Source organism: Plectropomus leopardus, chromosome 2 (genome assembly GCF_008729295.1).
Source record: "Plectropomus leopardus isolate mb chromosome 2, YSFRI_Pleo_2.0, whole genome shotgun sequence".
Taxonomy (NCBI): Eukaryota; Metazoa; Chordata; class Actinopteri; order Perciformes; family Serranidae; genus Plectropomus; species Plectropomus leopardus.
Window position 1 is genome coordinate 29898275 of NC_056464.1, and position 14432 is coordinate 29912706.

General features: G+C 41.9%; 1 protein-coding gene across 7 annotated transcripts in view; it reads right to left on the reverse strand.

Moving 5' to 3' along the window:
- wnk2 (WNK lysine deficient protein kinase 2) overlaps nucleotides 1–14432 on the reverse strand; it is a 46483-nt gene that overhangs the window by 11542 nt on the left and 20509 nt on the right. For 3 of the 7 annotated variants that reach the window (XM_042507887.1, XM_042507879.1, XM_042507931.1), the window contains exons 9-17: nucleotides 14113–14235; nucleotides 10462–10494; nucleotides 9530–9646; nucleotides 8179–8574; nucleotides 2791–3423; nucleotides 1794–1843; nucleotides 1523–1685; nucleotides 1320–1436; nucleotides 1057–1227 (exon numbers count right to left, since the gene is read on the reverse strand). In XM_042507887.1, the coding sequence (XP_042363821.1) occupies nucleotides 1057–1227; nucleotides 1320–1436; nucleotides 1523–1685; nucleotides 1794–1843; nucleotides 2791–3423; nucleotides 8179–8574; nucleotides 9530–9646; nucleotides 10462–10494; nucleotides 14113–14235 (1803 nt within the window). The remainder of the gene's footprint in view (nucleotides 1–1056; nucleotides 1228–1319; nucleotides 1437–1522; nucleotides 1686–1793; nucleotides 1844–2790; nucleotides 3424–8178; nucleotides 8575–9529; nucleotides 9647–10461; nucleotides 10495–14112; nucleotides 14236–14432) is intronic. The other 4 variants (XM_042507896.1, XM_042507904.1, XM_042507912.1 and 1 more) reach the window with 4 other exon arrangements.

Below are 14432 nucleotides of genomic sequence, written 5' to 3' on the forward strand. Positions count from 1 at the left end.
GCTAAGTCTCTGTCAATGTCTAAATATAGCAGTCAATCAGTCACTTTTATTTAAAGGTCTTCTATGTAGGATTTAGAGGCATCTATTTGATGACATTTTATATAATGTAATTTTAACTACATTTTAATTAGATTCTAACCTGAAAATTAGAATTCTTGTGTTTTGGTTATCATAGAATGAGCCATTTACATCTACATGTGGAGTGGATCCTTGTCCACAGAGTCACCAGTGTTGTTTAAAAGGTAGCCCAGAACTGACAAAATAGGGCCATTTGCAATTTTGCATTTTCCTGTTGGCCACCATAGCTCCCCTTGGTTCATGGAGGCAGTTTCAGTTCTTAAACTTCACGGCTTTGTGCCACTAAATCCTACACAATTGAAGTTTAGTAAAGTTTAGTATCTTCATTGGGCTTGTGTTGATGCCAAAACACTTCAAAATAAAATAAAACGTACAGCAGACAAATAGAATAGTAAAAAATAAAATATTAATTAATATTATATAGATTATATTATATTATATTATTAATATAGAAAATAATTTAAAAAATAATTTAAAAGGGATTTTTTGAATATGATTTTTGAATATCATAATCAGTAAAAATTAAAATAAAGCAACCAGATTAAAAACATCAATGTTAATGGGGATGTTTGAATGAATAGATGAATAATAAAAATTAAAACACCCCACATGGTTTAAGAGGTGATTGAAACAACTAAATTCAAAATCCAAGAGTAGGCTATAATTAAGTGTATAACAGAAGGGTCTTGAATTAAGGATTTTAACGGAACCGGCGTCTTTGACATGCGAGCTTATCTGGAGATGAGGGGCATAGCAGACAAATGCTTTAAAGCAAACTCATTTTTTTGTTGACTGAAGGATTGACATGGAAACCAGCATTAAGAGATCAAAGAGGGCGTGCGTAGTCTAAGTAGCTCAGATAAGTGAGGAGGTGCAAGTCCATGTACGGCCTTACAGGTTAAAAGAGTAAGACTAAAGCACAATCTATGTATCAGCACGTGTAATGTATCTGCACTGACTCAGATCTCCCCCTCTTACCTCTCCCACCAGCCCCTCAGAAATCTGGCCTTGTTCAGGACTACAGCTCAGCGTGGAGGCCCTCTCCCCCTCCATGTCTTCATTCAGCATGTCTTCAGCTTTGTCCACAATGTCCTTTAGCTGGTCAATGAAGATCTCCTTCTCTAACAGGAGGATAAACCCATTCTCTACCTGCAGACATACAGGTTTAAACATTTTAAACGACGTGATGAATATCACCAATAGATGACATGAAACTGCAAACTGTAAAAGATTCAGCTCACCATGTAAGTGGCAATTTCCTCTGGAGCGTCTCCGTCCAGGTCAAATTTAAATGTCACCATTTTGTGGTTGTGAGTCTCCAGCTGGCATTCGACCATTTTATCTCCGGTGTTGCAAACCTGAGCGAACAACAGTTACACTTTACAATCAAACAAACTTTGAGTAATTTTAACTTCAAACTGTCACTAATGACACCGTGACTCACATTCAGCATGCTCAGTTTGGGTTTACTGGTCTTTTCTTGTCGGGAGCGTGTGCGGGCAGACTTGCGGTGGTGTTTCCTGGGTTTTCCGTCCCCCTTCCCTCCACTAGCCAAGCTGTCATAGCCATCACTTGTCTCCTTACCAGACGCCACATCAGAGTTGATACTATAAAAGAAAAATTGAAAACGCTCGTTAGTGATACATTTTCCCCACACAGTTATGTCATAAGATAATTTGTAAAGATGTGACAGACAATAAAAACTTTACACACACCTGTCATAGGTATAACTGGGTAAAGCTACAGGTTTGTCCTGAAGCACATCCTGAGGACAGAAAACAGGGGAAAAGCGGTTAGGATAACTTGGTAAAGGTTTTATTTTATACAAGGATGAATTATTGCAAGACTAAATACAGGTTTCCCACACATTGTCATGGACAAAATTTCAAAACTTTTTCAGGACTTTTCAATGACCTATTTTTTTTCCTATACCCACACAGCATTTTTATACATAAGAAACATTCAAACTCTTTGAAAAAAATTATTTCAGCAACCCAACATGACGGACTGTTGGAAAATTGAAAATTCAGAAATAATTTATGTTTTTAACAATTTCTGGCTATGATAAACGGTGTCATTTTGGAGATTTCTTTTTTTATAGAAAACATGCCTTTCAAATATTTATGGAAAAAAAATTGCACCAAATTTTTAAGTTTTCTATAAAAATTGCCAAAAATATCGCCAAACAAAATCGCCAAATTTTTAAAAAGAAGTAAAAGAAAAAAGCCCATATAAAAAATAAATAAATAAACCATGTTTTAACACACGTTGTAACACACTGATGCATATAAAAGTTACGTTATATTGTGAGCTACAAAAAATTCACCGTTATTTTACATTAATGTAATTTAATTTGTGACACACAACACTTTTCCATGACTTTTTCAAAACTTTCGATGATTTTTTTACTAGTTCCATGACTTTTCAAGGCCTGGAAAATGTGATTGTCAAATTTACCAACTTTTCCAGGTTTTCCATGACTGTGGTAACCCTGTATATCGCACCAGCAGTGATGTAACGGTGTGTTCCCAGCGTTGACCTTGAGGGTTATTTTAACCTTTAATGAATAAGCTGCTGTCAAGATGGGATGGAGCTATTAAACTGATGTGAATGTGATTTGACAGGGAGAATTTTTATCCAGCAAAAATAAAGTTTTTAGGTTATGCATATGCTCATGGATCAGTATTCCTCTTAAAACTGTACAAATTTTACCTCCACACAGGGCTCTTGTTGAAGGGTGCTGGATGCAGATGTTGACTGGAGGTTTTGCTGAGTTGTGGGCAGGCTGGCACCCTCAGACACTGAGGCTGCTGTCTGGATGCCAGCAGGCTGCAGAGCCGGAGATGCGACAGGAGCTGGGGCTGGCAGCGTGACAGATACTGAGGCAGAACCTAAATTTGGGACTGAGAGTTTGGGTTTACCAGTTGCAGAGGATGTATCTGAGCTTGTCGATGAGCCTTTTGGTGATTCAAAAGCGAGACCTGGTGCAGAGACCGGTGCTTGAACTGGGGCTGAGGCTATGGGTTGCACTGCTGTTGGAACTTGGGTCGAAGCTGGAGTTTGAGGCATGACTGCAGCTTGAGCTGATACCGGGATTGGTGGTTGGTTTTGTGCTGGGAGCACAGCTGGGGTTTGTGCTGGGGCTTGAGTTTCAACTTGGGCTGGAGCTGAGATGGAGGCTTGAGCTGGGACTATAGGAGCTCCAGTTAAGTCTTGGCCAGCTGCAGAGGTTTCTGCATCAACTCCACTTCCCCAGAGAGGAGTCTGAACAGCAGGGACAACAGGATGGGCCGGAGCCAAAAGGGGAAAATCTCCCAGATTACCCTGCGGTGCAGTCATCTGTGCCTGGAATAAAAAGCATATGTAGGTAATTGTTAATCAGTTAACACAAATATTTTTTCACCTCTAAATCTCCAAACACATGCCATGCATGCATTATAACTAAAATTAAGACCCACTGCCACCTTACGTCCGGACACACTGCATGCATGGGCAGCACAGAACCTGAGCAGCGCTGCTCAGCTGTGGCACATCTAGAAACAGAGGCTTGCCGATTTTATTTAAAAATTTTTTTTAAAGTTCACCAGTACCCCGACTAACGTGGGGTGCGAGGGCCCTTTCATTGCTACTTGCAGCTTTAATTGAGGTTTGGAATTCATGAGGTTGAGACTTTGATCCTTATCCAGGGCAGGTGAAATTTAAAGTCAGTTATCCAAAGCAAAGAGCTATATTCAAGGTAAAAGACAGGTGAAGTCTCAGATGCATTGGCCCGTCTGTCCAAACACTTACTCATAAACCATGAGATTGCAAGTTTAAGCTCAACAGAACGACAGAAACATGAAAAAGTGTCTGGAGGTTTAGGTCAGTGGGTAAATGAGGTGGTTAGTGTTCCTGAGGTTGCTGGTTCAAGTCTTATCTGGGACCAGTGATGTTTGACTTTCATGGCATAAATAAAATAAAATAACATATTGGCTGATATATCTTTCTGCTCTGCTCTAATAGAGAACACTTAAAACATTTAAAAGACACACAATTGTCTCCTTGTCTCCTGAATTTTCATATACTGAATGGCCAATTTTCCCTGTCAAAAACTTAACTGATATGAGTGAGTTTGGTAATCAACTGAGTTTTCAACAGACATCACTGCCAATACTGAGCTAAAGGGAACGTCGAAACGAAGTGAAGTGTCTGGAGGTTTAGCGTAGTGGGTAAATCAGGTGGTTAGTGTACCTAAGGGTGCTAGTTCATGTCCTATTTGGGACAGGTAACATTTGATTTTTATGGAATAAGTAAAATAAAAAATGAGCTGATATATCTGTCTGCTCTGCTGATATAAGTCATCGATGACGTACCTTACAACAAACATTTAAACAGTTCAAAAACACACAATTGTCTCCTGAATTTTCACATACTGAATACTGAATTTTCCCTAACAATGTGAAGTGTCTGGAGCTTTAGCTCAGTGGGTAAATCATGGGGTTTGTGTGCCTGAGGTTGGTGGTTCAAGTCTTACTGGGACAAGCAAATTTTGAAGACTGAGCTGAACCCAAAGCAAGCATAGAGCTAAAGGGAACGTTGAATACATGAAGTGGGGTTGAGAGACAGGAAGTTGGGAAAAGACAAGAAGTAAGGTAAAAAGACAGGAAAGTCAGTCAAGTTACATGCAGTTGGGTTGTGAGTTAGGAGGGACACTCAAGAGACAGGAAGTTGAGGTGTGAAACAGGAAGTTGGGTTGAAAGACAAGGTTAGTCAAGTTACAACAAGTTCAGTTGAGAGACAGGAAGTTGATTGAAGGTAGAGGATGGAGGTAGAGGATGAGAGTATAAGAGGTGAAAATAGAAGTATGAAAGGATCAGAGAGTAGAGAGTAAGGGACTGGAATAGAAAAGTTACGAAAGTCCAGAAAGTGGCATAGTAGTAAGGCAGGAACCTAGCATGACACAGCCTAGCACGATTCTGGAAAGACTACAGAAAGGGATGATCCATCCCTTAGGTCTTGAACGACAGGGCACAGTCCTAAAACAATGGAGGTCCACAACGAACAGTCTCCTTGTCTCCTGAATTTTCATATACTGAATACTGCCGATAATGAACTTGTGTTTCAACACCATATGACCCTTGTATCAGCAGAGCAGACAGATATCAGCCGATATTTTTTTTTAATGCTATAAAATATCATTTGAACTGTAGATTCATACAGTTTAAACACTGATTGTGATATTGCAGAACAAATTAAGGCACGTAAATAGCAATGTAACGTTTCGACAGACGTCACTGCCGATACTGAATTTTGTGTTTCAACACCATATGACCCTTATATCAGCAGAGCAGACAGATATCAGCCGATATTTTATTTTATTTATGCCGTAAAATATAATTTGACTGTAGATTCATACAGTTTAGACACTGATTGTGATATTGCAGAACAAATTAAGGCACGTAAATAGCAATATAACGTTTTGGCCGATAAATCAGGTAAAGTGGCCTCGAAACAGGTAAAACCAATATTGGCAGATGCGTCCATCAAAATCATGGAGTATCGGTAAAGAAATATCAAGCAGAGATTCATTCATTCGAGGGTACAGACATTTTTTAAAATTCAAGTTTATGGAATTTTATTTGTTTGTTTGTGACACAATTGTCTCCTTGTCTCCTGAGCAGACAGATTTATCCGCTGATATTTTAGTTACACTTTCATCCTCTACCTCTGTCTTCTACCTTCACTCAACTTCACTTGTTGTAAACTGACTAACCTTCCTGTCTCTCAACCCAGCTTCCTGTTTTATTACCTCAACTTCCTGTCTCTTGAGTGTCCCTCCTGTCTCACAATCCAACTGCATGTAACTTGACTGACTATCCTGTCTCTTAACCTTACTTCTTGTCTTTCCCCCAACTTCCTGTCTCTTGACTGTCCTTCCTGTCTCTCAACCAAACTTCATGTATTCAGTTTACCCTTTAGCTCTATGTTTGCTTTGGGTTTAGCCAAGTCTTCAAAATTCAGCTGTCCCTGAGAAGCCTTGAACCAGCAACCTTGTGGACACCAACTGCCTGATTTACCCACTGAGCTAAAGCTCCAGACACTACACATGTTTTCGACGTTCCCTTTAGCTAAGGACCGGCAGTGACGTCTGTCGAAAACATTACTGTTTTATGTGTCAGGCTGATAATCAACTAAGTTCTTGACAGGGACAATTCAGTATTTAGTATACGAAAATTCAGGGGACGATTGTGTGTTTTTTTAACTGTAAGTGTTCTTTGCAAGGTATGTCAACGGTGACTTATATCAGCAGAGCAGACAGATATTTTAAATTATTTGTGCCATGAAAGTCAAGTCACCTGTCCCACTAAGACTTGAACCAGCAACCTCAGGAACACTAACCACCTGATTTACCCACTGATCTAAAGCTCTTGACATGTCAGATGTTTTCGACGTTACCTTTAGCTCAGTATTGGCAGTGACGTCTGTTGAAAACTCGATTGCTATACGAGTCAGGCCAATAATGAACTAAGTTCTTGACAAGGAAAATTCAGTATTCAGTGTAGGAAAATTCAGGAGACAGTTGTATGCTTTTGAACTGTTTTAAGTGTTTGTTGCAAGGTACATCATTGATGACTTATATCAACAGAGTAGACATATATCAGCAGATATAATATTTTATTTATGCCATAAAAGTCAAGTGTCACCTGTCTGCAGACAAGACTTGAACCAGTAACTGCAAGAACATTAACCACCTGATTTACCCACTGAGCTAAACCTCCAGACACTGTTTTGACATTCCGTTGAACTTGAACTTGCAATTTCATCGTTTATGAATAAGTGTTTTAAAAAACTTTCCTGCCCTGGACAAGGTTCAAACTCAGTATTCCAAATAGTTTTTTTGTTTAAATGTTAATTAATTAATTAATTTACATGAACTTTTCATTGTTTGATCTACAAATGATGTACGCCAAGATGACGTGGTATTTATGTGCCCTCCAGTGCCATCGAATGGTAGCTGGAAGTACTACATCATGTAAAATATCTCACTCTAGGGTCCAAAATCTCTGCGTGCATTATCCAACTTTCACAGAAATGAATGGCCACTTTAGTTCACCAGTACACCAACATACATGGGGGTGTGAAGGCCCTCGTAAGCGGCCATTCATTTCTGTGAAAGTTGGATAAAAAAAAAAAAAAAAAAAAAAAAAAAGTAGTAGTAGTATTATGAGTATTATTATTATTTTTTATACCTCCTTTCTCCACAGTTTTAATGTCTGTACGCATCAGAGACATAAAGAAATACATTTAAATCTGTTGTACTCAACCTTTCCTGTTTCAAAATAAAAGCACTTTGTCAATGTTTCTGGTGATAGAACCCCATCAGTTGATAACAGAAGGCTTTTTACTGTGAAATATTTTCAGGACAATGTCGTTGACAATGTAGTGCCTTGCAGGGCTTCATAAAAGACTAGTGCTGCCCCTTGAAAGATAGAGGCTTGAAACAGCAGTCACAGACCCTCAGTCAACTGAAATTACTTCAGGTCAAGCAGTTGTTTTTTTCCTGTGCTGTATACTTTTTGGGATGTTTTGGTCCCCAGATTTTGCTCTTGGCTTTCACGCTAAAAGAGAGAGAGAGACCGCAACATACGGTGAAGAGGTGGTGAATTTACATATCACAGCAAGTTAATATGATACAGTCTCTGACTTTTGTTAATATTATGTGTCAGCAAAAAATGTTGTTCCGCATGCCCGACCTGATGATAGTGCCGGTAGCTTGTTTACTATACTGACATGAATGCTGCTGTAAAACCGCTGCTCACAATATTCAAACTTTAAAACTTTATATGGAAAACAAAACGAATTATGGGATTTTCGTATTGAACTGCAAAGTCCGATTCGACTGGCATAATTCTGAGTCAGGCACAGCACTAGGTACTGCATGCCGGCAGCTCTGCAGCAGTGTCACAGCAACAGTGCTGTCAGTGTGAACACCACGAGCATGCATGCAGCAGCAGTTCAGCGAGGTTGCCGTCACATGCTGCTCACACAGTCAGTGTGCCCAAGGCTTTGGTATAATAGATTTTCCATAACCCAACAGTGAGAACTGAGCTAAATATTCACCTGGACAGGCGGCTGAGCCAGTTCCTGCTCAGGGTAGGGGGCGGGGTATGGGGTGGGTTGTACCTGGGAGAGAGGTAAGGGATGGGTGGTATGGAAGCTACCAAGGTTCATCTGTGATGTGAGAGGGCCGCCCTGCTGCGGGGGCACTGCAGGGGACATGGCAAGAAGGGGAACGGGGAGTGCCACACTGGGCACGTGTTGAGGTGTGGACAGAGGGGTCTGAGGGGTGCCGAGAGTGGGTACAGAGGGTAAGGCAGCATGAGGGGTGAGAGGAAGGGAGGCGTGGTGGGGTAAAGGTGAGAAGTGGGAGCCACTGCTGCTGTAGGCACATGGCAGAGGAGCTGGGGGGAAGGTAGAGGGCTTGAGGCCCCCTGTTTGAGGATGTGGTGAGGGAAACTGGGAAAGAAGGGAAAATGATATCAAATGAACAAAGACAACCAGTCGATAGAAATAACATTCACACAGGCCCTTTATGTATGAACCCTGAAACCTGTGCTAGCATTTGAAATTAAAGGTGTCCCGCTAAAGTTACTTTGCCCCGATCCAGATCCGAGTCATTTGATATTGAGTATCTGCCGATACAGATACTTGTATTTACCTGGATAATACAGCTGCCCAGTGCACACCTCAAATACTATTAAGTTAAATTTAAGTTATTACAATTAATCCAGTGTTGCTTGACAGTTTAATATCTCTGAAATGCAGTACATGAAAAAATGGCAGCATTCAAACAGTTCCTAAAGGTTTTTTAAATTTTATTTTTAAAAAATAACAGAAAACAAACTGAAAATATTTTTATATGGCTCTTATCACAATCCCACTTAGTGATTCTGAAGTGTGCCTTCAGAAACTGCTTAAAATCCACTTAGTGAATCATTGTAACAAAAGAATGGAACAACTACAAATGAGTAACATAATCACAATTCTACGTCAAAGTAATGTTAAAGCTCAGCTTTAACATGCCCAGTCACAACAAAAATAAAAATCGGTCATAGTTTCGCTTATTACATCATTAAAGTAAAACTAGTTCACTAAAAATGAACAACAAAAAATTCAGTTAAGCTGAAGTTGAAAAAAAAATCTGAATGTACTTGTTGGAGTAGCAGCATTACAATGAAACCTGAATATCTGCCACAAATCGTTCCCTCTGTTTTCGACATCTGTGTGACCGCGGACATAAACAAAGGATCGTACGGGGCGCATGCTCAAAATATTCAATCCCAATCAATTAAAGAATACTTTGATCGGGCACTGATCCTTCCGATCCAATTGGGACATCCCTAATTTGTAGGATGTTTCTACCAAATTCTCTACCTCGATGTGACATGTTTCTAACGCTACCACAACGCACCTGTGTGCTGATCTGCAGGGGCAGGAGTGGGGGAGGAGCACTGGACACTGACTGTGGGAAACTGGTGGATATGTCAGGAGGACTCAGGTGAGCTGCAGGCTGGTCAGCAGATATCAGCTAAGGAAAGAAATCAAATATCTATTTTCCACTTTCACTGGAGAGAAATTTTGTGACGGAGAAAGAAACTGACAAGATATTCCAGGGTTCTGGAGCTTAAGTCTAGTTTGATTTTAAGACTTTCTTAATGCCACTTGGAAGGAAGTGTTGGACTAACATTTTTATTTTGCTCTAATGTTTATTGTCATATAAAACTTGATGTGTTTTTTGGTTTTGTCCAGGTAAAAAGTTGGATTATCTACATCACATGTTGACCAGAAGAACCCTTTGAGTGGAGCACATAAAAGAAAATAAACATAGGCGATTATATTACCACAAAGGTATCTATTTGGAAGCAACAGAAACAGAGGTGGGAAATTTCTGGCATTTCTCGACGGTTTTCTTTGCAAATTGTGTTTTGTCATTCTGCATGTGAGATTACACTGCTTGGATTCCCATCATGACAAGTTTAGGAAGAGGAATTTATGAAATTATATAACAAAATACATGTGTTACCAATCACACAATGTTAAATATATATATATATATTCCTAAAATGCTATTTCTCATGTCTGAACATTTTTAAGACTTTTTAAAGATGCATTTAAGTCCATTTAATACCAGTTAAGGCCTTATTTTGAGATTTATGAATTCAGTGCCTTTTAAGACTTTTTAAGGAGCCACAGGAACCCTGTAGCCTATTCTGATCTAAAAGATCCTCTTTACTAAAAGTGAGTTGCAGGGCAGGTAGACTTAATGTGATTAAATTATTCTGTGTGTTTTTTTATTTAATGTACTGTAGCCTGCAGTTAACTTATAAGAAACGATGGATGTACCTGCGGCATGACAGCAGCTGGTTGGAGATGGCACTATAGAGGGGAAAAAGAAACCACATAAAAAGCCATTCACACACACATACACGTACACACAAAGACCAACAGAACGTGAGGAATCATTTAAAAGGGGACATTAGATGCACTTTGCATCTTTGTACCCAGCTCACACACACCGATATCCTTCAAAAACTTTTTTGAACTTAATTAAAAAATGCAATTATGATCACCATAAATACAGTTTTTTCCCTAACTATTTTTTCTGTTTTACGCAGACATTTTCCCTTGCTTTTGTGAAATAATTTGCTACTATTTTTTTAAGAAATAGCACCAATTTGCTGAGGGTTCAAAGTATTCAATTCTTGTGAAAGGCATCTGAAAGCAGCACAGGAAAAATGATGTCACCCCAGGTTTCAAAGGGTTAATCTCCTGCATGTTTGCATGTTTAAGTTAATTGGTTACCGACCTAGGGGTCTCAACCCCAAATAGGGGTCGCAAAGGCTTCTCGGAGGGTTTCCTTTTTGATTTTAAAGGGTGTAAGAAAACTTTAAAAAAAAAAATGAAATAAATATAGTACTCCTAGATCTTAGCATCCCCTCCCTGAGCTACCACCTTATTGTGGTGGAGGGGTTTGCGTGTATGATATAGCGTGGGCTCCGGAACCAGTCTTCTCGAGAGGGGTTGGACTTTCTTCCACTCTGGAGTTGCCACTGTTGAGAGGCGCCAGGCAGGGGCGGCAAAACTTATTGCCCCCTGGCTCAGTGCATGTATGCTGGAGTTTAGCCCTGGTGGACGAGAGGGAAGCCTCCCTCCGCCTTCGGATGGGGGGATGGATCCTTACTGTTGTTTGTGCCTGTGGCCCAAACGGCAGCTCAGAGTATCCACTCATTTTGGAGTCCTTAGAGGGGGTGCTGGAGAGTGCTCCTTCTGGGGACTCCCTTGTTCTGCTGCGGGACTTCAACACTCACATTGGCAGCGACAGTGAGACGTGGAGGGGCGTAAATGGGAGGAATGGCCCCCCGATCTGAACCTGAGTGGTGTTTTGTTATTGGACTTCTGTGCTCACCACAGATTGACTATAACGAACACCATGTTCAGGCATAATGGTGTCCATATGTGGACTTGGCACCAGGACACCCTAGGCCTTAGTTCTATGATCAACTTTGTAGTCGTGTCGTCGGACTTGGGGCCGCATCTCTTGGACATTTGGGTGAAGAGAGGGGCGGAGCAGTCAATCGATCACCACCTGGTGGTGAGTTGGCTCCGATGGTGGGGGAGGATGCCGGTCAGAGCTGGCAGACCCAAACGCATTGTGAAGGTCTGCTGGGAATGTCTGGCAGAGTCTCCTGTCAGAAGGAGCTTCAACTACCACCTCTGGGAGAGCTTCGACCATGTCCCAGGGGAGGTAGGGGACATTGAGTCTGAGTGGGCAATATACCGTTCCTCCATTGTTGAGGCGGCCGATCGGTGCTGTGGCCGTAAAGTGGCTGGTACATGTCATGGCGGCAACACCCGAACCCGTTGGTGGACACCAGCGTGAGGGATGCCATCAAGCTGGAGAAGGAGTCCTATGGGGCCTTCTTGGCCTGTGGGACTCCAGAGGCAGCAGACAGGTACCGGCAAGCCAAGCGGAGTGCAGCTTAGGCGGTTGCCGAGGTGAAAACCCGAGCATGGTAGGAGTTCAGTGAGGCCATGGAGAAGGACTTCCAGACATCTTCGAAGAGGTTTTGGACCACCATCCGGCGTCTCAGGAGGGGGAAGCAGTGTATGGTGGAACGGTGCACTGCTGACCTCAACTCGGGATGTTGTGGACCGGTGGAAGGAATACTTCGAGGACCTCCTTAATCCCACCAACATGCCTTCAGATGAGGAAGCAGGGCCTGGGGACTCGGGGGTGGGCTCTCCCATCTCAGGGGCTGAGGTTGCCTTGGTGGCAGGGCCCCAGGGGTGGATGAGATCCACCCGGAGTTCCTTAAGGCCTTGGATGTTGTGGGGCTGTCATGGTTGACACTTAGCAGGGTCCATGAGAGTGCATGAGAGTTTGCCTAACCAGTCCACATGTTCTTTGTGGACTTGGAGAAGGCATTCGACCGTGTCCCTCGGGGAGTCCTGTGGAGGTTTCTCCGGGAGTATGAGGTATCGGACCCCCTGATACGTGCCGTCCGTTCCCTGTACGACCGGTGCCAAAGCTTGGTCCGCATTGCTGGCAGTAAGTCGGACTCGTTTCCGGTGAGGGTTGGACTCCGCCAGGGCTACCCCTGTCACCGATTCTGTTCATAACTTTTATGGACAGAATTTTTAGGCGCAGCCAGGGTGTTGTGGTGGTCCGGTTCGGTGACCTCAGGATTGAGTCGCTGCTTTTTGCATATGATGTGGTCCTGTTGGCTTCATCAGGCCGTGACCTTCAGCTCTCACTGGAATGGTTCGCAGCCGAGTGTGAAGCGGCTGGGATGAGAATTAGCACCTCCAAATCTGAGACCTGATCTGTCGTGGTGAAGATGGAGCTGAGCCGAAAGGCAAAGCTCTTGATTTACCAGTTGATCTTCGTTTCTGCCCTCACCTATGGTCACAAGCTTTGGGAAGTGACCGAAAGAACAAGTTCGCGGGTACAAGCAGCCAAAATGAGCTTCCTCCGTAGGGTTGCTGGGCTCTCCCTTAGAGATAGGGTGAGAAACTCGGTAATCCAGGAGGAGCTCGGAGTAGAGCCGCTGCTCCTCCACGTTGAGAAGAGCCAGATGAGGTGACTCAGGCATCTAATTAGGATGCCTCCCTGGTGAGGTTTTCAGGGCACTATGTCTCTCAGCTGCCCTGGGAACGCCTCGGGATCCCCTGGGAAGAGCTGGACGACGTGGCCGGGGAGAGGGAAGTCTGGGCTTTGCAGCTTAGGCAGCTGCCCCCGCAACCCGACCCCGGATAAGCGGAGAAGAAGGTGAAAGGTGAATATCTTAGCATTTCACTAATTTCTGTGAAGAAAACTAAATGAAATGCTTATTTTTAAAGTTAAGATTGTTTTTTTAAAGATATAAAATCTCACAGAATAAAAAGTAAACATTAATAAACATGTCAGTGAGCCTTCACTCTCCAGCCTTCAGTGAAAAAAAAAGTATGCTGTTAAACCAATTGACAAGCTTACAGAACAATAGCCAAGCGTCAGGGAGAAAGAAAAACAGAATTTGTCAAAAAAGGCCTATTCAATATGCATGATTGTTAAAAATATAAATATACATACATAACAACAACAAATAATTGTATAAAAAGTTCCAGAAAAATCAGGAGAATGGATCTTCACTACAAAAATGATCCAAATCATTTGTTCCATACAAACTTCCTGTAGTTATTGCATTAACTTTTGGGATTAATTGCAAAGTTTATCATGTTTTTCTCCACTGTTATTGTTATGCGTTGAATATAATATGAAATATCTGTAAAATACATCAGATATACAAATATCTGTCATTTAGTCGGTTTAATTGACACTAAATTATATTATTTATTATTTATGATTTTGAATGTCGAACAAACATTATTTGCTATTAAAATTAAACTGTGAGTGGGGTGCAATAATCGACTTCCAAACTTTTGCCTCCTAATTCTGCTTTCTGTGTCTCACTACAGCTGTTGCCAAGGCCTGTCGCAGTTGGGCGCATGCAGTACCTGCTCCTGGCTGGGCTGGGCAGTAAACTGTGGCTGTAGAGTCGAGGCTGCAGCTGGGAAGCTCTGTGCTGTCTGTCTACTCTGGTGCACAATAGGGGCTGGTGTAGCCGGAGCAGAAACTGTCTGTCAGAAACACATAGGAGAGAGATCACATTTCAGTGGGTCTTGTTTTAGGTACAATATGACACAATGATGTTTGTAGATTTGCTTCAACAAATCAAGCTCAAGGTTGAAATGTTCAGTGTGTCAAAGCAGGGGTCGTTATAGAAAGGCAAAGTCCCTCCTGTTCCCCCATGGGACCTTAAAGAGTGTATCAGGGA